The sequence below is a fragment of the Xyrauchen texanus genome, chromosome 29, assembly GCF_025860055.1.
Source record: "Xyrauchen texanus isolate HMW12.3.18 chromosome 29, RBS_HiC_50CHRs, whole genome shotgun sequence".
NCBI classification, from domain to species: Eukaryota; Metazoa; Chordata; class Actinopteri; order Cypriniformes; family Catostomidae; genus Xyrauchen; species Xyrauchen texanus.
In genome coordinates this window covers 31,274,968-31,298,864 of record NC_068304.1, presented here as the reverse complement: position 1 = coordinate 31,298,864, position 23,897 = coordinate 31,274,968, and the positions used below count along the sequence as shown (strand labels likewise).

Genomic DNA, 23,897 nt, shown 5'->3' with positions numbered 1-23,897 from the left:
CACACACACACACACACACACACACACACACACACACACATGTTGTGTTTCCATGTTTTATGGGGACTTTCCATAGACATAATGGTTTTTATACTGTACAAACTTTATATTCTATCCCCTAAACCTAACCCTACCCCTAAACCTAACCCTCACAGAAAACTTTCTGCATTTTTACATTTTTCAAAAAATGTAAAAAACATAATTTAGTATGATTTATAAGCTGTTTTCCTCATGGGGACCGACAAAATGTCCCCACAAGGTCAAAAATTTCGGGTTTTACTATCCTTATGGGGACATTTGGTCCCCACAAAGTGATAAATACAGCTCACACACACACACACACACATACACACACACACACACACACACACACACACACACACACACACACAAAACTACAATTAAACTAGATAAATGAAGTGAATACTGAATAAAAATTACTAATTTAAAATAAAATAGAAATAAAATCTAAATGAAAAAAAAAAAATCCAAACTATAATAATGGCAGTAGTCTGTATTCGTTACTCATCACAGACAGATTTGTGATATATGTGTATATGGCTGATAAGTTGCAAATGGCACTGGCATTGTCAGCCCTTGGTCTTTTGCTTGTGGAAGAAAAAAGAAAGAAGTGGATGCGAAAAATACGGAGAAACCGCACTAAATGGGTGAAATCGTGGCTACTCCAAAGACAGGTTCAAGGGGCTTTCCTGTGTCGAGAGATAGAGTTATCTGAAACCTCCAATATAAAAAATTTAGCTTTTCCTGTTCAGTTCCACATGTTGAAGGAACTTATCAGTCGAATCATCTAGAGGCAAAATATTAACTTCCTGGATTGTATCACCATAGGGGAACGTCTGATGATTGCACTACATTTCTTGGCAACAGGTAGGCAAGCTAAATTTTTTTCTTTGTTTAACTTTACAACACCTTTTCAGTTGTGTATATTGGGCTTTTTAAGCTTTGATAAGTGCTAGGATTTTGAAGAAAGTGCTTGAACTTGCTTGAAATTTCGGTTATTTAGGATGGCAAGTCTATTTAAAAAAAGATAAAACTTAATTCTGGTTGTTTATATCACAATAGCATTAATAATTAATAACAATTATCTAATTTAATATAATGTAATCGAGAAGTGCAATAATCAGTAAAGTTTGTATATTGTATGTATATCGATATGTAATTTACCATAGTTGTAAAATGCTTGAAAATGCATGAAAACAGTTTGATTTGACTCTGGAAAAGGTGTAGGAAGTTAGGAACCCTGGAGTATTGATAATGGAGTTTTGTGATTGTAATATTTACAGGAGAAAGCTTCAAGAGCCTTTCTTACCAGTTCTCAGTGGGAATGTCAACAATTCGGCAATTCACTCTTGAAACCTGTGCAGTTTGTACACATTCAGACATTCAGAGTCTGACATATGAAACTAGTTTTGGTTTAAAATTTTATTTTCTTGTTTTTCAGTGCCCAGGCACAGTGGAAGAGTGGCAGCAAGTAGCTAATGGGTTCCAGGCTCAGTGGAACCTCCCAGACTGCCTGGGTGCTCTGGATGGGAAACACGTCAACATTCGCATCCAGGAACTGGATCAACATTCTACAACTACAAGCATACATTTTCCATAGTTATAATGGCACTGATTGACAGCAATTACAGATTCCTGTATGTTGATGTTGGTTGCAATGGCCGGATTTCAGATGGTGGAGTGTTTGGTGGATGCTCACTGCAAGATGCCCTGGAGAACAGAACATCGAACATCCCTGCCCCTGCACCACTTCCTGAATCTGAACTACTGGCTCCTTATTTCTTGTTGTTGATGAGGCATTTCCCTGGAGTACCTTATAAAGCCATATTCAAGCTGGAGGGCAATGCATCTTCAATTACAGGCTTTCGTGAGATCGGAGGGTGGTAGAAAAGGCATTTGGCATCCTAGCAAACTGTTTTCAAGTCTTTCTAACCACCATTAATATTCAAAACACTGCCAAAGAGGAGGACATTGTTTTGGCTTGCTGTGCTCTGCACAACTTTCTGCTTACTGTGTGCTGTGAACTATAAATGGCGGGAATCGACCAGGAAGGACCAGATCATGACACTGTCCCATGGAAACAAGACCCTTATCTACAGCAGGCCTTCCCGCCACACACAAACAACAGTACAACACAAGCCAAACAGCTCAGGGATAAACAATGCCTGTACTTGACATTAGTGCAGTGCCTTTTCAGTGGGGCAAAATATAGCATGTGTATATGTATGCAAAATATAGGAAAAGTGTGAATATAGTACATGACAAACTTGTTTGTTTCCAGTACTTGGCCTTGGTTTCAGTTTTATGACTATGATCTGAAATTGCAAAATAAAGTTTAACATTTTTCATCATACTGTTTTGTGATCCTTTTTGAAAAATAAATGTGAGTGCAAGTATCTTTTACCCAAAGTCAATGCGTATTATTTTCCAATGTGCAGTACAATGGGCAATACAATTCTTAGAAGACAAAGCTATATATATATATATATATATATATATAAAATAGTAGATACTTAAAATACAAAATATAATTGTGCATGAAACATTATATGAAATACAAGTGTACCTGAAATATTTACAATAAAATGTACAATATGCACATCTGTTTGCATTTTTTTTGCCATAAAATATTACAGGTGTGTAAACTGTCTGTCAGAGGCTTCTAATGTATGGTTCTAGCCCACTGAATACTTGAAAATGCAGTTGTCAACCTCATTCTGGATATGTGGCAGTAAATGTGGGGCAACTTCGGCTTTCTGTGCTCATGGTTTTTGCAATAGGCAGAGATGGCGTCATTGGCGTTTTCCTGTGATGCTAACTTTTCCAGGGTTTTTACCAAGGGTGTGCATCAAGTTTGTGGACTCCTCTCTGGAGGATTCATCCAGCATCTTCCTACTGCATTTCCCCTGTTGCCTTGGAGTAGTTGACTGTCAAGGTGCTTGGCAAAGGCTCCTCTCACAGCGCTGTGGACTCTGTTCCACAGATGGTGGATTCAGCTAGGGGAGTACTGGGCCATGGCTCAGCCTCAAAGAAACTGGGCTCTTCATGGGTGCTGGTCCAGGTGTCAGTGTTCTTGCCATCTGAGGATGAATTGGAATCAATATCAGCCAAAGTTCCTTACAAAAAATAAATTCACCATGAGAAGGATTTAATGCCATATATTCTTACAACTGTTCACCAAACAGTCATAACGTCTCGGGTTATGACTATAACCCTTGTTCCCTGAGAAGGGAACGAGACACTGCGTCGTTGAAAACGACTCTTTGGGGAACGCTCCTTAGCGTGCGCCTCTGAATAATGAATGAAACTATTCCAATCTTGATTGGTGTTGCGTCATGACGTAACATGTGACGGCATAACCGGATGCATAAAAGTGACGCCGGTACACATACACATTAGCCTAGCGATGAAGCAAGCCGCTCTCAGGCCTTGAGGGGCGTGGCAGGACGACGCAGTGTCTCGCTCCTCTCAGGGAACAAGGGTTATAGTCATAACCCGAGACGCTCCTTCCGAGGGAACTCGCGACTGCGCCGTTGAAAACCACTCTTTGGGGAACGAATGCCCACTAGGCCACGCGACCGAAAAAAAGGCCTGCCCTAGGGTGAAACTGAACTCAGGCACTCAGCTAGGACGAGAGCACACGTGCGCCAGGCGCACTAGGGAGGTGCAGACTGTAAAACCTGATGAAAGTGTGCGGGTAGCCCAACCGGCTGCCTCACAGATCTCCTGGAGGGGTACTCCCGATAAGAGAGCCCTAGAGGACGCCATGCCTCTAGTTGAATGAGCCCTCACGGCCAAAGGTGAAGGCAAATTATGCACCTTGTAGGCCGAGATAATAGCCTGAACAATCCAATTACTAATGGTTTGTTTCGAGGCAGGGAGCCCCTTCTTAGGTGACCCAAAACACACTAACAGTTGGTCCGACCTCCTCCAAGAAGAGGACCTCTCGAGGTAAACACTCAAAGCTCTGACAGGGCAGAGCAAATGGAGCCTCTCTTCTTCTGCCGACACATGAGGTGGAGGATAAAAAGCCTGCAGGATCAGAGACCGTGCCGTGTTAGACGGCACCTTAGGCACATAGCCAGGTCTCGGGTGTAAAATGGCTTTAACTCCGCCAGGGGCAAACTCCAAGCAAGCTGGCCACTGCCAGGCTTGAAGATCACCCACCCTTTAGAGAGGTAATAGCTAAGAGAAAAGCCATCTTGAACGCCAGGTCCTTGGGCTGAAGCCGACTGAAGGGGTTCAAGGGGGCCAGGGATAACCCTTCGAGAACCACCGCCAGGTCCCAGGCAGGAACCCTGGACCTGGTTGTCAGTCTCATCCTCCATGTACCACGGAGAAAACGAATGACCAGCTGGTGCCTCCCCAGAGGCCCATCACTCAGTGGTGCATGGAACGTAAATGGCAGCCACGCACACCTTAAGTGTGGAAGGGAGAGACCAGCAGAGAAACGATCTTGAAGAAACTCCAGAACTGAAGCCACCGGGCAGTTAACTGGATCTAATTCATGTTCTCTACACCAAGTGGAGAACACATTCCACTTGAGGCCATATAATCTCCTAGTAGACGGAGCCCTAGAGCTAAGTATGGTTTCAACCACCCCCGCTGATAGACCAGCATTTAGGTACTGAACCCCCTCAGGGGCCAGACCCACAGTTTCCACAGCTCTGGACCGAGGGTGGAAGACTGTGCCCCCGCTTGAGACAACAGATCCCTCCTCAGAGGAATCTGCCATGGCGGAGCTATCAGGAGTGAAATTATGTCTGAGAACCATACTGGCCGGCCACATGGGGGCAACCAGAAGTAGACTGATGCCCTCTTGGCGGACCCTTTCCAGGACTCCCGGAGCAGAGCGATCGGGGAAATGCGCACAGGCTAAGCCTCGCCAAGCCTGTACCATGGCGCCCAACCCCAGTGGGGCTGGATGTGAGAGGGAGAACCAAAGTGGACAGTGGGACGCCTCGAGACGCTAATAGATCCACTTCTGATGGTCCAAATTTGTCCCATATCAACTTCACCACCTCTGGATGAAGTCTCCATTCCCCGGCCTCAGCCCCTGCCTCGACAGGATGTCTGCTCCCTGATTCTGAACCCCGGAATATACATGCTCTGATAGACAGTATTTTCCCTTGGGACCAAAGAATTATCTGATGCGCCAGTCTGCACAGAGGGCTGATCTGAGTCCTCCTTGTCAGTTCAGATAAGCTACCACTGATGTATTGTCCGAACGCATTAGGACATGGTAACCTTTGATGTCTGGAAGGAAGCTCCTCAGAGCCCTGAACACAGCCAACATCTCTAGACAGTTTATGTGCCAAGAATGATGATGGTCCTGCCACAGACCCCTGGCAAAGCTGGCGTCCATGATCAGCGCCTCAGCCAGTGAGGGAGGCGCCTGTCGAAACGGTTTTCCGCGCACATGACGCTCCCAACACTGGCCCTAGGGACAGGAACCAAGGTTTCTTCCATATTAGCAGAGAACGAAGGCATCTGCGCGCTACTCTGATTATACTGAAATGGATTCCCCTTGGGGAAAACACCTTGGCTTTCAGCCACCACTGGAGGGGCCTCATGTGTAGAAGGCCCAAAGGTATCAAGTTGGATGCCGCTGCCATGAGGCCCAGCAGTCTTTGAAACTGCTTTACAGTGATGGCCTGGCCTAGTTTTAACCCGACACCATCGCCAGAACGGACTCGACACGCGCAGGAGACATGCGTGCCTGCATCGTAACCGAGTCCCACACAACACCCAGAAACGTTGTGCACTGGGATGGTTGTAACACACTCTTTTGTGTTGAGTCTCAACCCCAAACTTCGAATATGGCCAAGGATCTACATCTCGATGTCGAATCGCCATTTCTCGAGACTGGGCCAGAATGAGCCAGTCATCGATAAAATTCAGTATGCGGATGCCCTGAAGTCTCAGAGGAGCAGGAGCTGCATCCATACATTTGGTGAATGTGCGGGAGAGAGTGCTAGGTCGAACGGAAGAACCCGATATTGGTAAGCTTCACCCAAAGCTAACCTCAGGAACCTCCTGTGACATGGAAGGATGGGTACATGAAAATAGGCGTCTTTTAGATCTATCGTGACAAACCAGTCCTCGGATCTGATCTGACTCACGATGACAGGAATGGTAAGCATTTTGAACCTGAACCTCCTCAAAGGCCGGTTCAAAACTCTGAGATCTAAAATCGGCCTCAACCCCCATCCTTTTTTTTTTTGGAACTATAAAGTACCGGCTGTAAAGACCGGACTCCTGTCTGAATGAGGAACACATTCTATGGCCTCCTTCAGCAGCAGAGATTGCACTTGTTGTTCCATCACCTGAGCCTGCTCCGAACCACTGTAGTCTGCACCACCCCAGAGAATTTGGGGGCGGTGCCCGAACTGCAGTTTGTACCCTGATTTTATTATATGCAGGACCCATGCAGATATGTTGGGAAGATGATTCCATGCCTCTACAAAATCTACTACGGAACCAGCCTCTCAGGCTGGTCTCGGTGTTTTTCGAGCACTGTTCTCGACTTCCTGAAGCGAGATACCGGCAGGATTTAGTCGATACAGTCCTTGTGACCACAATTGATGTGTGTTTTTTATTTTTTGACGCTAACGGCACGGTGTGCGCTCGCTGGAAATTGATGTGGCCCGAGCGCCAGAGACGGGCGGAACCAACACCGATTTCCTGAGGACTCGCTAGCAGAGCAACCTCGGTTGCTCTGCAGCGGAGGGGGACAGCCCTCCGAGGTTCTACCACCTGGTAGGACCTCTTCCCAAGCTTCCACTAAGGGAACCAGCCTCTCGAGGCTGGTCTCGGTGTTTTTCAAGCACTGTTCTCGACTTCCTGAAGCCGAAAGACCGCAGGATTTAGTCGATACGGTTTCTGTGACCACCACTGATGCTTGTTTTTTTTTTTTGACACTGAACGGCACGGTGTGCTCGCTGGAAATTGATGTGGCCCGAGCGCCAGAGACGGGCGGAACCGACACCGATTTCCTGAGGACTCCGCTGCAGAGCAACCTCGGTTGCTCTGCAGCTGGGGATAGCCCTCCGAGGTTCTACCACCTCGGTAGGACCTCTTTCCTGAAGCTTCAACTAAGGGAACCAGCCTCTCGAGGCTGGTCTCGGTGTTTTTCGAGCACTGTTCCCGACTTCCTGAAGCGGAAACCGCAGGATTTAGTCGATCACGGTTCTTGTGACCACAATTGATGCTTGTTGTTTTTATTTATTTATTTTATTTTTATTATTATTTATTTTTTTTTTTTGACACTAACGCTCGCTATGCGCTCGCTGGAAATTGATATGGCCCAAGCGCCAGAGACGGCGGAAACCAACACCGATTGTGTGCGGCCATGTAAGCCCTACTTATTAAAGCAGATGTATCTCTGCAGGGCTTACTAGGCAGCGCCGGGTTTTAGCCCATATACCGTGCCCCAAAACATCATCTGTAATCAAACACTGGGGCTGGAGATACGGGACGAATGCGGTTTACCCCACGATCTCGCTTTTAGATATCTTTGTGGAGATCGGGAAAAACGGCAAACCCCGGCGCTGAGTTTGTGATCTGAGCCGCAGGAAACGCACGCCTAATTGCTTTCAACTTGCGTTCCCTGCTTATTTTGTGGCCAGCTGATATTCAGTCTGGCCACGCACGCGTCACAACCTCAATCAGCTCCTCATAAGCTTGGCCAAAAACTGGCGTGCTTGGCTCACGGTCATCCGCGATCGATGCTGAGCATATCCACTTCCTCGGAAGCAGTGAGCTCAAGCAAGGGGACCTGATCATGGGCAGAAGAAGCCGCGACGCGGCTTCTGCACCACTCACAGTAGGCTCGGATCCTCAAACGAAGAATGAGAACGTGCCCAGCAGTCTCATTCTCATCTGCAAAATCCGCTGCGAACCCCGCGATTTCAATCGCGCGCTGCCTCAACAGACGCGGACCAAAACCGTGGGGAACGCGAGCCTGACCGTGCTCATCGAAGCACGCCAACCGGAGCGCAGCACTCTCATGGGTAGTGCTTCACAACTTTCACAGGCAGATCCCTCGAGAGCTGCCTGTGCGTAGCTGTGCTCCCAAACAGTTCACACATAAAGCGTGCGTGTCCCTACCCGTAATGAAACGAGGGCAGGAGTGCACGCACTTCTTGAACTGTTCGGTGGCCATAATATTTTTAAATCAGACAAACAACACCAAATAAGACAAACAATTTCAACATAGAGCGCTTGCTAAAGAGCGAAAGCTAATGTGTATGTGTACCGGCGTCACTTTTATGCATCCGGTTATGCCGTCACATGTTACGTCATGACGCAACACCAATCAAGATTGGAATAGTTTCATTCATAATTCAGAGGCGCACGCTAAGGAGCGTTCCCCAAAGAGTCGTTTTCAACGACGCAGTGCGAGTTCCCTCGGATAATAACAGCGCATTTTGTAAGCATTATGCCTAGTTAGTATGTCAATTTCTTGTCTGTTTGTAATGCCAAATAATTTTATTTTTGCTCTACTGTTTTTAACAGGACGGATTCTAGATGCTAACACATAATAATAACTGCCTGTTCCATAAACCGAAATAAGCCTGGCTTATTTTGTATACAATAAACCCACAAACAATGGTATTTACCATGCACTATTGAAAAATAACACAAACAAGTTTCTGCTTAAGACCTCAGTTGCCAAAAAGGAAATGTTACCTAATATGACCTCACGCTAGAGTTCAGCTTTCACTACACGGCTGAAATAATGTTTTTCCGTAATGTCGTACAGAGCTGGCCTCTCCTGAATAATGCTCATGCTTATTTCCTCTTCACTTTCCTCGTTCTAGACAGCCATGTCGTTAAGAAATAAAAAGAGCGTTCTATGTGTTCCCGCTTAACATAGTCGTTTGCTTGTTTCGTCATTTCCGTTTTTCTTCTTGTGCACTGGTTCGCTAAGCAGAACAGGCAATCAGAATGATCAGATGAGCTCCGCTGCCGATTCAACATGCTCAATTGGCTGAAAAAAAGCAGACTGGATCCGACTTCAGCCGACGGTGTGGAACACACTGCAAAAACAAGCCCTACAGATGCTCACCTGTCGGCCTAACATTGTCGACGGCTGATTGTTGGCTTGGTGTGTCAGGCCTTAAAGCTGTTGCTAGACAGGATAAGGGAGGTAATTGCTGACTGCTTGCTGACCACGGCCAAATAATCTCTGCCATTATACATGATCCTCATGGATTTTACTTCTTCCATCTCTATCTGGAAACGAAGAGATTGCATGCTGGAATGAGCCAATCCTGTAAGTGGACTCAAAATCTTAGTATAGAATATAACAAACACGTGCAAAAAAGTAGCAATCACAAACACAAGAACACACTGGCACCAGGGCCTTGTTTAGGGCGGTGCAACCAGTGTGGTCGCACCATGTCCCACGCTTGGGCAATTCCACCACCCCCAGCGATTGCTACCAAGGGGGACTCAATAGGAAGACATTCGCGATTTTGGGGTACCCCAGAATGTGATCACTATCAACAGGGACTACAACGCATGCACAATCTCTTCACCCAATCCCCCCCTTAATCAAGATGGCCCTGACTGGCACCATTGGAAACACATTTATCAGACTAATCTCATGGGAAAATTGGCAACAGGAGGTTGAATTTTATGCACTGCACCCTAGTGGCCAAAACTGTATCTACAGTTGTGTGCATGAGCAACAGTATTGAGTCCAAAACTCTGTTCTTCTATGTGATCCTTTGAATGGATGTGACACGAAAGTCACAGCATATCTGATTTTTGGAAACATTTGAGCAGTTATCACATTAATATATTCCTAACCCAAACCAGAAACCTAATCCTAACCGTACTGAGACCAAAGCAGCATTCTTTCACTTGATATGATATCTTGCTAACCAGAAATGGAAAGTAATGTGTCAACAACACAAAGCAGGCAATTTCAGGGCATTAACATTTGCTGCACGGAAGCGTTTGTCTGGAATTTGGCACATTTGGTCCAAACTTGAGTGGACAACATTTGGAACTAAGATTCATATTAAAACTCTGATCATGTTGACTTGTCACATGAGTTACCAGGTCAGTCTGGACTGGATAGACAAAAATTTGTACTGGCTGTTTCTAATAAGAGTGCCAGTAGCTGAATAATGTAGGATTTGCCTGATTTGCTGTGAGATAGTAAAAGCCAGCAGATCAGATGAGACTCTAATCTGTTTGGAGCAATCCCCCTGCAGCAAGATTACTCTATCTCTCTCACTCTCTCACACACACACACACTCTGATCCTGGTACAATAAGTATAGCGTATGAGTGACATGACATTAATAAAGTAGACACTCTACCCTTCAGTCAACTCTGGATCTGAAACTGATTAGAGGTACTCCTTTAACTTTCTCTGTTTCTTTCTCTCTCCTTTCTCCTTCAACATCTCTTAACAGCACTGTTGTCTCTCCTGTCTCTTTCTCTTTCTTACCTGTTGTTCATTGTTCACTCTGAAACAAACCTCCATAGCATGCTGCCTAAACTTGCTATGATTTCTATATTTCAAATGAATATTTGCATATTCATACACCATACATCCTACAGACACTATGACCCATCAGCATTTTATCCATTAAATTACTTTAAGTGTGATATTACTGTCAAATTATAATTTTCACTATAAATTGTTTATTTTAGATGCTCTGGATAAATTCAACATCAATATAAGTTTTAATTGAGTTTCTATTGCTGCTCTTTATTGCTCAGAGGTTGCTCTTTCTGTCATAGCCCAGGAGATAGAGTTCTCGATTATACTGTATCTATTGAAGTATAAACTTTGTTTCCTGATGTGTATCAATGAGACCATTGTTATCATGCAGTAAGAAAATAAAGAAATTATGAAACCACCTTTATTTAAAGTAATTTATTTAAGTTTTATTATAACAAATAGTTAAATACAAGATGTATTGGTTAAAAAAAACTTGTAAATGCAGTCAGCATTGCTCAACATGACAGTATGCATTAGTTAAAATTAGTTACTGCATATGAGTTGATCTTTTCATCTTTCAAGCAAATGCTGTGATATGTGACAGCGGGATGCCTGATTATGCACGACTTCAGGTGCAAACAGTTACAGTTGATTTCACCATATTGTATTTACGTAATGCTAAACTCAAATGTTGGCTATTTTACTTTATATGTTTTGCTTTGTTTACTTTCGATTTGGTTTGCAACATTTTGGATGTATTGAAGTGCTATTTCACTGGAAACCTGCCATTAATAATGCTTCAGTTTGCCTATGAAATATACATATTACGAGGCTCATGATGATTCTTAAGCATACTGTGCTAAATCATATAAAATCCTCATCAGTTATTTTCTGTACTCTAAACTGTTGGCTGAAAAAAGAACAAAAGCAGCTTCTACTAGTTGATGTGTTTCTGCAGTTCTGTAACTGTGAGAATGTGGGAAATCTGGGATTTACCTAGGAATAATCAAAAAGTTTTAGGATTTTGAGTAAATAAATAAATAAAACAAGGAAATTTTATATAGGGTGCATGTCAAATAAAGACAGAAATTAATGTGAACATGACATACATTTTGTATATGTAAATATACATGTTGTGTAACACGTTTAGCTGTAGGTTTCCAATGAAATGTCCAGCTGGGGGCGCCAAAAGCAAGTAAAATGGTGTCGTGTTCAGACAAGGTTTTAAGGTGAATTTTACATGGATGATTATAAAACATAAATCCTTGATGTAAAACTTTTGCCTGAACCTAACCAATAGTGTTTTAAAATGCAGAAGCAAAATGAAAAATCAAATTTTCTGAACCAACCACATCATTTCTTGCTGCTTTTATTTCATATCTGTAATGTCACATTTTAGCTTGAGTTCATGGCTTGACCATGGTCATCTGACTCAACATCCTATCTGGTGATCTACCGCACAAACTAATCATAATCACAATAAGTGAATATATATATATATATATATATATATATATATATATATATATATATATATATATACTCTAACACATCTTTTGAAAATTATACATTTTGAATACAAGCTTTAAAATGTATTGTTTTTCAAAAGATGTGTTAAGAGTGTGCCGATATACAGCAAATTAGCAGAGTCTGAGTAATAGAAAGGAAAATATGTATTTATAAAGTCATAATCAGCCATTAAAGTCATAATTTGAGTGAAAGTGAATACAAAACACAGTTGATGTACTGCCTAGTGTTCATTTTAATGGAATCTGCAGGGAGTTGTACCTGGAACACGTTTAAGTTTGGCAAAAATGGATATAGTTTCAAGATTTCACTATGAGACCAGGTTGCATAAAGACATTCTGAAAAGTTAATTGTTAATATTCCAGTCCTTTTTAATAAAGTAAAAAAAAAAGAAAGAAAAAAAAGCATTTTCAAGTAAAGTGATCTTAGACTTTTTGACCACACTGTATTCACAATATTTGCACTGTCGGCAAAAGTTGGTTGCTTTGTTTAAATTTCTGTTGACAGCAAAATAATGCTTTAAAAGAAAGGGACAGTATTAGGTGAATAGAGCATTGGCGCTTTATAGGATAATGGAAGATTTCATTTTTTTTATGTATTTGTTTTATGTCTGACCATTTAATGTATGGAAGATGTTTCCTTTCTATCATATGAACTTGATGATATAGTTGAAGTGGATTGGGAGTTATCATTAAGACTACAGCTGCCTGCCACTATAAGCTCAATCACCATAAGGATAACATGTCTATTTGGTTAAAAACAGACATTTTCTTTATGGTAGTACTGTAAATACCTGTAGGGTAATGACATGTATATTTCCTCTGGTTAACTCGGAGGTCAGCAGATATGTTTCTGAGGCATGTAAGGATTCAGGTTTGGATGACAGGGGCTCATGCATGACTGTTCTAAATTTCTAAAAGTGCATTTAGAAATCTGTCAGCTACACTATATGTTGAACAAATGCATGTTTACACGGAGATGATGATGCCTCATTAGAGAGCATTTCCACTTACCACTAACAGCTTTTAGTTGTGACAAGCAGCACAAGTCACGGTCTCCCAGTTGGCAAATTAACTTTCTCTGTGTGTGCACCTTGGAAAAATGAGTCACGCTCACCCTCTTGTGGTATCTTTACTGATTTTAAAGGAGTATTTGTTGCTGCCCCTCAGTCAAGAACTTTATAGTTTGATTGCAAAATCTGTTTACCTGATTTTAACTTTGATACACTTTTCATATTTATTTTGTTTCAAGTTCTTAATTTAATCAAATTAGGACCCATATCTTTGAATATTATGTTGCAGTATGGAGTTAATGAGCCGTATTCTGTAATCTTAAAGATAATGAGAGAAAACTACACATCACTTGAAATTAGGTTCATAGTGACACATCATTAAATTGATTAATGAGAGTAAATGATGACAGAATTTTCCTTTTTGGGGGAGAATTAATCCTATTAACCCTCATGTTGTGTTCTGGTCATTTTGACCCAAAAAGGATTTTCTTTTGCCTGAAATGCTAGTTAATGTTATCCTCTTGGACTAAAACTTACTGACTTTGCTCACACATTGTATCAAAATTTCCCACCAAAAAATGTGATAATTTATTTTTCACCTTGTTACACTTTCAGCATTCCCAGTCAGAAATGACCAGCCTTCAAAAATTGCTTAAATCACTCATAATGCTATATTATCACCAAATATTGGATTAGATCTTTTTCTTGTTTTCTTTCAATCAGCACAGGTTTTGTATTTCTTCTAGGAACTTATTGATCGTAGACCTGAGCTAATGCACCTTCATTTTGAAATGAAAAAAGCATTATTTGTTGAATAATTTTGTACTATTTAATACACTAGTGTGCTTTAATGTTTAACAAGAAAGTTTATTTTTAAATGCTTTTATTTTGTACAAAACAGCACAATTGTTACGATCCCTGTGTTCTCTGTTTTTCACTAGTCACGTTTATGTCACGTTTATGTCACTTTTCATTGTGGTCCGCCCCGCGTTTTCCGTTTCACCGAACATGCTCCCTGTCATGTCTTCCTTGTTGCCCGCCTGTGTTTCACTGTCTCTGTTAGAACTACACTTCCCTTCGTCCTCACTCCTCATCACCGCTTATTGTCCGCACCTGTCGCCTATTTTGCTATCACCGTGTCGATCTATTTAAACCCTGTCGTTTCCTCTCTCCGTTGTCGTTCGTTGACGTTTCATGTTCGTGCTCCTCGTGCCTATGTTCCTGTACGCTCCTTGTTCTTGTTCCCTAGAGTACCCTGTTCGTCCGAGGTTAACCCTGCCGTTCTTCAGCCCTCCGTGGATGTTTGCTGTCTGTTCACTCCTGCACCCCTTCTGTCTATTACCCAGTGTTCCAGTTTAGTTTCTTTTCCCATCGTGGACCTTTCATTTGTTCCTGTGTTTGTGTCATTATTATTTCCTTGCTAATAAAGAACCGCATTTAGACCCGAACCCCACGTCTGCCTTCTCCTACCTTCAAACTATCATAACAGAACGAACGACCCACTACGGATCTAGCGGTTCAGCAAGCCAACTTCCAACTACTCTGCCTGAAGCAAGGGGACCGACCGGTGGAGGACCACATCGGCGACTTTCTCGAGCTGGCTAACGTCTCTGACTTCCCGGACTCTGCCCTGGTGGTTTTCTTTAGGGAAAACTTGAACCCCTCGCTGAGGGAGCGGTTGCCACAGGCAATGCACAGCTGGACTCTCTGCGACATCCTGGAGGCGACCCTACTAGTGTGCGGCTCACCGCTCACTGTGGCCGTCGCTGAGGAGGTTCCTACCTCACCACCCACAGTGGAGACCCCTCAGCCATCCCTGGAGCTCCCTGTCACACCAGCCCCACCTGTCAGCGAGCAACCCCCCACGCCAGTTGCTTCCCTTGAACTTGCACGGTCAACTTCCTCCGCCCGGAGGAGGAAGAGAAGACGGGCTTCCGCCTCCCGGCCCACGCCTGCCCCGGTCTGCGAGCCAGGGCCCACGCCTGCCCCGGTCTGTGAGCCTGAGCCCTCGTCAGCCACAGTCAGCGAGCCAGAGCCCTCGTCAGCCACGGTCAGCGAGCCTGAGCCCTCGTCAGCCACGGTCAGCGAGCCTGAGCCCTTCCCAGCCACGGCCAGCGAGCCTGAAGCCACGCCGACTAGGAACAGTGTACCAGCGCATACCACGGTCAACCAGCCAGTGCCTGTCGCCTCAGAGGTCAGTGAGCCAGTGCCTGTCGCCTCAGAAGTCAGTGAGCCAGTGCCTGTCGCCTCAGAGGTCAGTGAGCCAGTGCCTGTCGCCTCGGTCGTCCCTGAGCCAGTGCCTGTAGCCTCGACCGTCCTTGAGCCAGTGCCTGTAGCCTCGACCGTCCCTGAGCCAGCGCCTGTAGCCTTGACCGTCGACTCGACCGTCTCAAGTCTCTCGAGCCTTCCAGGGCTCCTGCTCTTGAGCCTCCTAGGGCTCCGCCTCTCCAGTCTCTCGAGTCTTCTATGGCTCCGCGTCTCAAGCCTCTCGAGCCTTCCAGGGCTCCGCCTCTCAAGCCTCTCGAGCCTTCCAGGGCTCCGCCACTCAAGCCTCTCGAGCCTTCCAGGGCTCCGCCTCTCAAGCCTCTTGAGCCTTCCAGGGCTCCACCTCTCAAGCCTCTCGAGCCTCCCGGGGCTCCGCCTCTCGAGCCTCCTACGGCTCCGCTTCCTACGGCTCAGCCTCCCACGGCTCCGCCTCCCGAGCCTCCTGCGGCCCCGCCTCCTACGGCTCAGCCTCCCACGGCTCCGCCTCCCGAGCCTCCCACGGTTCCGCCTCCTACGGCTCAGCCTCCCGCGGCTCCGCCTCCCGAGCCTTCCACGGCACCGCCTCCAGAGCCTCCTAGGGCCTTGCCACTAGAGGTCCCTACGGCGCGCCCTTCCTCGGCTCCGCCTTCGAAGCCTTCCAGTTCACCGCCTGAAGAGCCTCCTACGGCGCCACCTCCCTCGGCTCCGCCGCTAGAGCCACCCTTGGCTCCGCCTCCGAAGCCTCCCTCAGCCTCGCCTCCGATGCCTCCAAGGTCCTTCCGGCTCCGCCTCTCCCGGCTCCGCCTCCGAAGCCTCCCTCGGCTCCGCCTCCGGCGCCTTCCCCAGCTCAGCCTCCTGAGCCATCCTCGGTGTCGCCCCCTGAGCAATCCTTGGCGCCGCCTCACAAGTCTTCTACGGCTCCGCCTTCGAAGTCCTCCTTGGCCCCGCCTACCACGGCTCCGCCTCCTGAGCCCCCCTCGGCTCCACTTCCTGGGCCCGCTACGCCTCCTGAGCCTCCTTCGGCTCTGCCTCCCAGGCCTTCTACGCCGTCGCCTCCCTCGGCTCCGCCTCCTGAGCCTCCCACGGCCCTGCCTACGCCTCCTTCGGCTCCGCCTCCGAAGTCCTCCTTGGCTCCACCTCACACGGCTCCGCCAGCCTCTGTCCTGCGGCCACCTCCCAAGTCTCCTGTACCGGCCCCTGCCCAGAAGCCAGCTCCCAGGCCACCCAAACCAGTTCCTACCCACTGGAGGCTCCCCTGGCCACCTAAACCTGTCCCTACCCGGTGGACGCCCCCCAGGCCACCTGACCCGGTTCCCTTCACACACCCCAGTGACTGCTTGCCTGTCCTCTCGGCCCCCCTGGTCTGCCAGTCTGCCCCCCCCGGGCTCCCTGGTCTGCCCTTGGTGCCCCCGTGGACTGCCTAACTGCCCCTTATGCCTGCGTGGACTGCCTAGTTGCCCCTGGTGCCTCCGTGGACTGTCTTTGTGTCCCTTGTGCCCCCCTTTGTCTGTCGGTTCTCCCCCCGTTCTAGCCCCTCTCTCTGTGAACATTTTTGTTGTTGTTTTATCATTTTTGTTATTATTTCATTCGTTAGGACCGTCTGGAATCCGGTCCTTTTGAGGGGGGCTAATGTTACGATCCCTATGTTCTCTGTTTTTCACTAGTCACGTTTATGTCACGTTTATGTCACCTTTCATTGTGGTCCGCCCCGCGTTTTCCGTTTCACTCTCGCCAGTCGCATCCCATGTCACTCTTCCTTGTTGTCCGTCCCGTGTTTTACGTTTCACCGAACATGCTCCCTGTCATGTCTTCCTTGTTGCCCGCCTGTGTTTCACTGTCTCTGTTAGAACTACACTTCCCTTCGTCCTCACTCCTCATCACCGCTTATTGTCTGCACCTGTCGCCTATTTTGTTATCACCGTGTCGATCTATTTAAACCCTGTCGTTTCCTCTCTCCGTTGTCGTTCGTTGACGTTTCATGTTCGTGCTCCTCGTGCCTATGTTCCTGTATGCTCCTTGTTCTTGTTCCCTAGAGTACCCTGTTCGTCCGAGGTTAACCCTGCCGTTCTTCAGCCCTCCGTGGATATTTGCTGTCTGTTCACTCCTGCACCCCTTCTGTCTATTACCCAGTGTTCCAGTTTAGTTTCTTTTCCCATCGTGGACCTTTCATTTGTTCCTGTGTTTGTGTCATTATTATTTCCTTGCTAATAAAGAACCGCATTTAGACCCGAACCTCACGTCTGCCTTCTCCTACCTTCACACTATCATAACAACAATGTCACACTTGAATGACCAGAATAACTGGCCATTAAAAATGAATGGGGGAGATCAAAAATAAGAGAAGTACTGAGTGATCAGGAGCATGTTCATCATGTTCATGTTCACAAATGGTCATGTGTGCTTGCAAACATAAAGGCCTCAGACCTGTGCACACGCACACATGCACAAACACACAAACACACAAATACATGAACGCACAAGAACTGTCTTTGCCCCACAGTGACCCCTCTCGAATAAAATCGATAGAAATGTGGTGTTCCCTGCCAAAGATGACCGGCCATTGAAAATGAATAGGGAAGATCATGCTTTTATTTTCTGAAAATAACACTTGTGGTGTTCCCTGTCAAATCTAACAATTGTGACAAAGAAAACTGACCTAAGCCTATTTATACTTCCATATAAAGAACATTTCATGGACCAAAAATACCAACACGGTTCATATTGCTGTTATTATTTCTAATCAACAACAAACCAAATCAACAAACACCTGGTGGTTTTGTGTCCTCATGCCCATGAATGACTATAGCTTTTTGCATGTGCCTTGCAAATGTGTGCTCTGCATTTGAAACACAATGCTTGATGAATATCAGACAGTTGTGGTATGGATGGATGATAGATGCAGTTCAGGGTAGGATAAAGTTAATCTCTGTGAAAAAGAAACCACGTTATACTGAGTTTGTGTGTATGTGCATGTGTGCACGTGCACAGGTCTGAGGCCTTTATGTTTTATATATCTTATTTTTTATTTCCCTCATTCATTTCCAATGGCCAGTCATTTTTTACCAGGAACACCACCAGTGTGACATTTTATTCAAAATAAAAGCATTTCAAAACAAACTTACTGGTTAAAAATTAAAGCACACTAGTGTGATAAATAGTACAGAATGTTTACATATTTTATTTTATATTGCTAAAATGATCCACAAATAATGCTTTTTTCTCTCAAAAAAGGATGTGCATTAGCTCAGGTCAATGAGGCCTATGATCAATAATTCCCAAAAAGAAATACAAAACCTGTGTTAAAACAAGTTGTCAAAAACATCAAACCAATATTTGTTGATAATATAGCATAATGAAAGATTTATAAATAATTTTTAAAGGCCGTCATTTTTGACCGGAAACATCAAATTGGGTAAACAATTTTTAACACAACACAAGGGTTAAGGCCCCAGTACACATACGTAGAAGTTCTTCTTCGTTCAGCAGTAGAACAGAAAAAAAACAGCAATTACCCAGTAGTCTTCTACAAAACTCTACACAGGCTAGGAAGAAAAACATAAAACAAATAATACATTCAAAACTAGGAGCAGCAATAGTTCTACACAAACCAAAATCTAACAAACTGAAAAGGAAAGGAAAAAAGAACAGCGACTGGCAACAAAAGTATCCAACTCCTAATATATATATATATATATATATATATATATATATATATATATATAATTTATAATGATCTTTTATAAACAACATCATGGTCACATTGGTTACAGTAAAGTAACAAGTCAATATTCCATGCATTGTAGGCACATATCTTATACAGCACCAGCCTGACAAACAAATAAATATCCACCGGCTCAGTCAATCAGGCAATTTTCTACACAACACCATGTAACAATACAAATGTTAATTTAATGTTAAAATACATAAGGATGTAATGCATAACCCACAACCCATCTACAAACTAGAATAAATTTGCAACCTTTCCATACATTTTAAAATATACATGTGGTCCCCAATTTATGTAAATATATAAAGTAGAAAAAAGTAAGAACAAAAACATTAACAGCAGCATTATACATTTCACAATGCCTAGAGCAGAGGTCTTCAACTCTGTTCCTGGGGACCCAAAGCCTATGTTGGATGTTGCCCTCAGCAGAGGCTCCATGACCTAAACTAGGTTTGTCAGCTATGGGAGACTTACAAAATGTGCAGTGTGGTGGGTCCCCAGGGATAGAGTTGAAGACCTCTGGCCTAGAGTATTCAAAAAGAAAACTCAAGTTGTACACCCGCCAACAAAGTCGCGGTGTGCTTGGAAACATGGCTCGACTAATCGTTTCAACACCAATAAAAAAACTATGACAAGGAAATCAAATTCTGTACATAAACATGCTGGCTTTCCTTGTCGGGAACACACAAATACAAATACGGCTGAAACATAAGCCTACCTAGAACCCACAGAGACACATGCACACCCTTCACGCATTCCACCTGGATGGGATTTTCATGAAATCACTACATTGAATGGAGCCTTAAAACAAAGTTGAGAGGTGCATGCCTTAACAACTGCAAGCCAAACCGCTAAACGATGCTATGAGGATCCCAGCTATCTTTTCACCTTGCCTGATCAATAAATCAGTCCAACTAATAACCATGATCAGGCTGAATTTCTAGCCTATTATTTAGACCAGCGTTTCTCAACGGGGGCGGTACCGCCCCCTAGGGGGCGTTTGGACAGTGTTGGGGGGCGGTGTGAACGAGGCAGCAGAGAGGGGGGCGCTCAGGCACAAATGGGGGGCGTTACTCAGAGGTACTCAACAGGCGGCCTGCGCAAAAATCTTTTCAGCTCTTCTCCTTAGCCTATGTCTTCGTCTTGCTCGGATTACTGCTGCCACTTCACCAGGAGGATATGCCAGGAGAGCCGCTTCCTAAGTTACACATGCTTTTAAGAGACGGAGAATTTTCAGCGCAAAATAGAGGCGCGCTTTCACCGGCTTTTTCTGTACATAACGCGGATTACATAATTAGGCGCATAATTAGTGCTCAGGGCTCACACTAATGACCGTAATTAATTTAAAAAAGTGGCTGTTTTTGACGTCGTTTTTTCTTCGGTTCAGTTCAGGTGGCCGAGCTGTTGTCGTCTTTGTTCGTCATTTGAAATCAAATGACCGTTTGTAGGCTATTCAAATTTGAAGCCTAGTATATATTGCCTAATTGAGTGCGCGAACGACCGCTGCTTTTTCATTGGCCATTTAGGTTAGTTACGTTATTGTTCACGTGATTGGTTCATCTTAAAAAATTTGTGTGTGAGCCTGAATTTGTTTGAATTTCTAAATACATTTGCAATACCTTTCAAACAATCCATGTGTTTTTGCATTTTTTTCCAAACACAATATTACTCAACTTGAGGCTTTTACATGTAGTTTAAATACAATAAGAAACTTCTGTTTCAGTTTTTTTTACCAAAAACTCAGGCTTCAGATATCAGTGTTGCAATTGTTTGGCTGTAATAGTATTTCTGAAGTGTTTTTTTTTTTAGGGGGGGCGTTAAGAGGATCATGAAGAGGTCAGGGGGGCGTTTGTTCAAAAAAGATTGAGAACCACTGATTTAGACCCACCCCCTTTTTCCATCTACCTTGCTATATGTTTACGTCTGGCGTAAATCAAACAGAGACTTCCACAAACAGAACATCATACCTACGGTCAAGCATGGTGGTGGTAGTGTGATGGTGTAGGGATGATTTGCTGCTTCAGGGCCAGGGCAACTTGCAATAATTGAGGGAAACATGAATTCTGTTCTCTACCAGAAAAACCAGAAAAAGGAGAACGTCCGGTCATCAGTCCGTCAGTTGAAGCTCAAGTGCAACCGGATTATGCAGTAAGACATAATTTCACCATAGCGTTGTGAAAGGCTGACAAAAATTACTATTACAATTTGAAGAGATTATTTATTATTAATTTTTATTATTAAGTATTTATTACTTAAACTACTTCAAAGTGTTCTCATCAAAATATCCTACATGTGCAGCACTGACAGCTTTGCAGATCCTTGGCATTCTAGCTGTCAGTTTTTCCAGATACTCCAGGTGACATTTCACCCCACACTTCCTGTAGCACTTGCCATAGATGTGTCTGTCTTGTCTTTTTTGGCAATTTCAAGCACTGTATAGCCTTCATTCCTCAAAACAATGATTAACTGACAAGTTTCTAGGGAAACTGTTTCTTTTTTTGCCATTTTTGACCTAATGGAGACCTTAAGACATACCAGTCTATTGCATACTGTGGCAACTCAAAAACAATCACAAAGACAATTTTAAGCTTCATTTAATGAACCAAATAGCTTTCAACTGTGCTTTATATAATGGAAAGTGATTATCTAGTACCAAATTAGCAATTTAGCGTGATGGCTGCAGGAAATGGTGCCTGTCTAGATTTGATAACATAAATGCCACTTCAAATAGTGATGGTGCTGATTTTTTATATCAGTAATGTATACTTTGTGACTATACTTGTGACTTTACTTTGTAAAGTACCAATTTCCTTTCGAAACAGCAAAATCTGTACATTATTCCAAACTTTTGGCCACCAGTGTATATATTTTTGAAAACTGTAGTTTGTGTTTACTCAGGTTGCCTTTATTATGTTATATCTCGTTTGAAAATCTAAAATTTTGTATAAAAATACACAAATACAGAAGAAATCAGGAAGGGGGGAAATATCTTACTGATACCATATTTGCTTATTTTTCTAGAATAGGAGGGTTGAGTTAAATTTTTTTTGTGGTAATCAACATTGTTCAAATAGCAAGAAGAGAATGGCACACTTCTATAAATGCTCCTGTATAATTTAATAGAAAAGACAAAAACAATGTTTCGACCAGTTGCATATTCGTCATTCAATCAATATTATGCCACAAATGTTGTCGATTGAGCTAACCTTGTATTGAACCGGAATATTACTTTAAGAATTAATTTTAGTAAAGTATTACATTTTTAATCACAAAGAAACTTATTTTAATTTCTTCTTAACTTTAAGATATCCTAACTGAGACCTTAACCTATGTCTATGTAAAGCACTTTGAATTAGGGTTGGCATTGTGTATCAAATGAGCTGGCTTACAAAGAGTTGTTCCCTTCTTACAGCATTTTCAAGCAATCAGCGGGACCTTCATGGATTCTCCATATAATGGCAGCACATCCCTTCAGACTTCCACCTCTAACCTCAACATGAGCTTCTCCCAACCAGCTGAGCAGGAAGAGGAGGGCAAGTTCTCCAGCGATGCAATCTGGCTGTGGGTGGCTGTCATTGCAACCATTGGCAACATAGTGGTGGTAGCGGTGGTGTGTGCCTGTGCCTTTTAGACCCCGTAGTCTGTAAGAACACAGCCTGCTCCTGACTCTTTACCCTTAGCACTCATTAGTATGCAGCAACCTTGATCTCTTCTTTCTCCTGAGATATCCCTGACAGTCATGTCGAGTGAATGAAGTTGAATTATAGAGTGGTGCAGGTTTATTGTAGTATTTTAAATAAATTAATTAGCTTTTATTCTTTAAATCTGATCATTAAAAAAAAAAAATGTGTCAATTTATTCTTATGAGATGGTCGTCAATGTGTTTGATTGGTATAAGCCAGTATTATGTGAATGTCCAACTGGACAGTTGATGGCCATGGATTACAGATGCGATCTTGCCGAGCCTTGTGTTGATAAACCAAATCCCTGACAATTATGAAGTTTTTTTATATGGGAAACGTGGAACTTGTGTCTCTGGATGTAGCATAACTAAGTGTGCATACTTGTGGGTGTCTGCTGAAGAAGTGACATATGGTGGTTGTCCAATGGGTCTACACATTAACAACAAGTAATCTGGAAAGAGCTCATACTGCAACTTATTATTCTACCCACCCCTCCACATCTACTTATAGGGTCAAAACCAGTTTTTGTGATTTTAATAATTTTAGGGCATCCACTACCTCATCAAATTAGCTGGCAAAAAAGTTGCCAATAAAGTCCTGTAAAAATGTTGTTAATTGCTGTAAAATGGATTACAGTATAATACTGCAAAGCAATTTACAGTTAATTGTTGTATGTGGAATACAGTGCTTTGTTGTTGTTTTTACAGTAATATAAAATTAAACTTGTATTATATGTTACAGTAATTTTTTGTAATTCCACCAAATTACAGTATTTAGCTGGCAACTACAGTTGCCAATAAAATCCTGTAAATACCCCAAAAGACAAGATTTTGTTGTAAGTTTTTTTACATCGAAAATGCTGTAAAGAATAATTTCTACAGTAAACTGTAATCTATTATTTACCAATATCTTAATTGAAACATATTAGAATGAAAAATATTTAAATGCATTTACAAATTAATAAAATCAAATAGTCAAAACTGTTGTGAGAAAAATATTTATTAAAGCTGACAGAAAGCATTGTAATACTTTTACTGTTTATTTAAACCACTTAATAGAAAATCTTATCAAAATCACAGTTTAAATCTTGTTAAAACTCACTGTAACTTCAGCTTTTAAAAAAAAAAATATAGAATATAGACCGTCTTCAAACATTAAACAATGGTTTTTTTTTTAATTTTGTTTGTAAGTTGACCACCTTTTGGCAGTGAACAAGATCTTA

At 43.4% G+C, this 23,897-nt stretch overlaps 1 protein-coding gene across 1 annotated transcript in view; it reads left to right on the top strand.

Annotated features, from left to right (window-relative positions):
• The window catches only part of LOC127622916 (uncharacterized protein C14orf132-like), a 29,920-nt gene extending 7,165 nt beyond the window's left edge, over positions 1-22,755 (top strand). The window contains exon 2 of the mRNA XM_052097080.1: positions 22,405-22,755. Coding sequence (XP_051953040.1) covers positions 22,405-22,623 — 219 coding nt within the window. The 3' untranslated portion in view covers positions 22,624-22,755. The remainder of the gene's footprint in view (positions 1-22,404) is intronic.
• Positions 22,756-23,897: the final 1,142 nt, after the last annotated feature.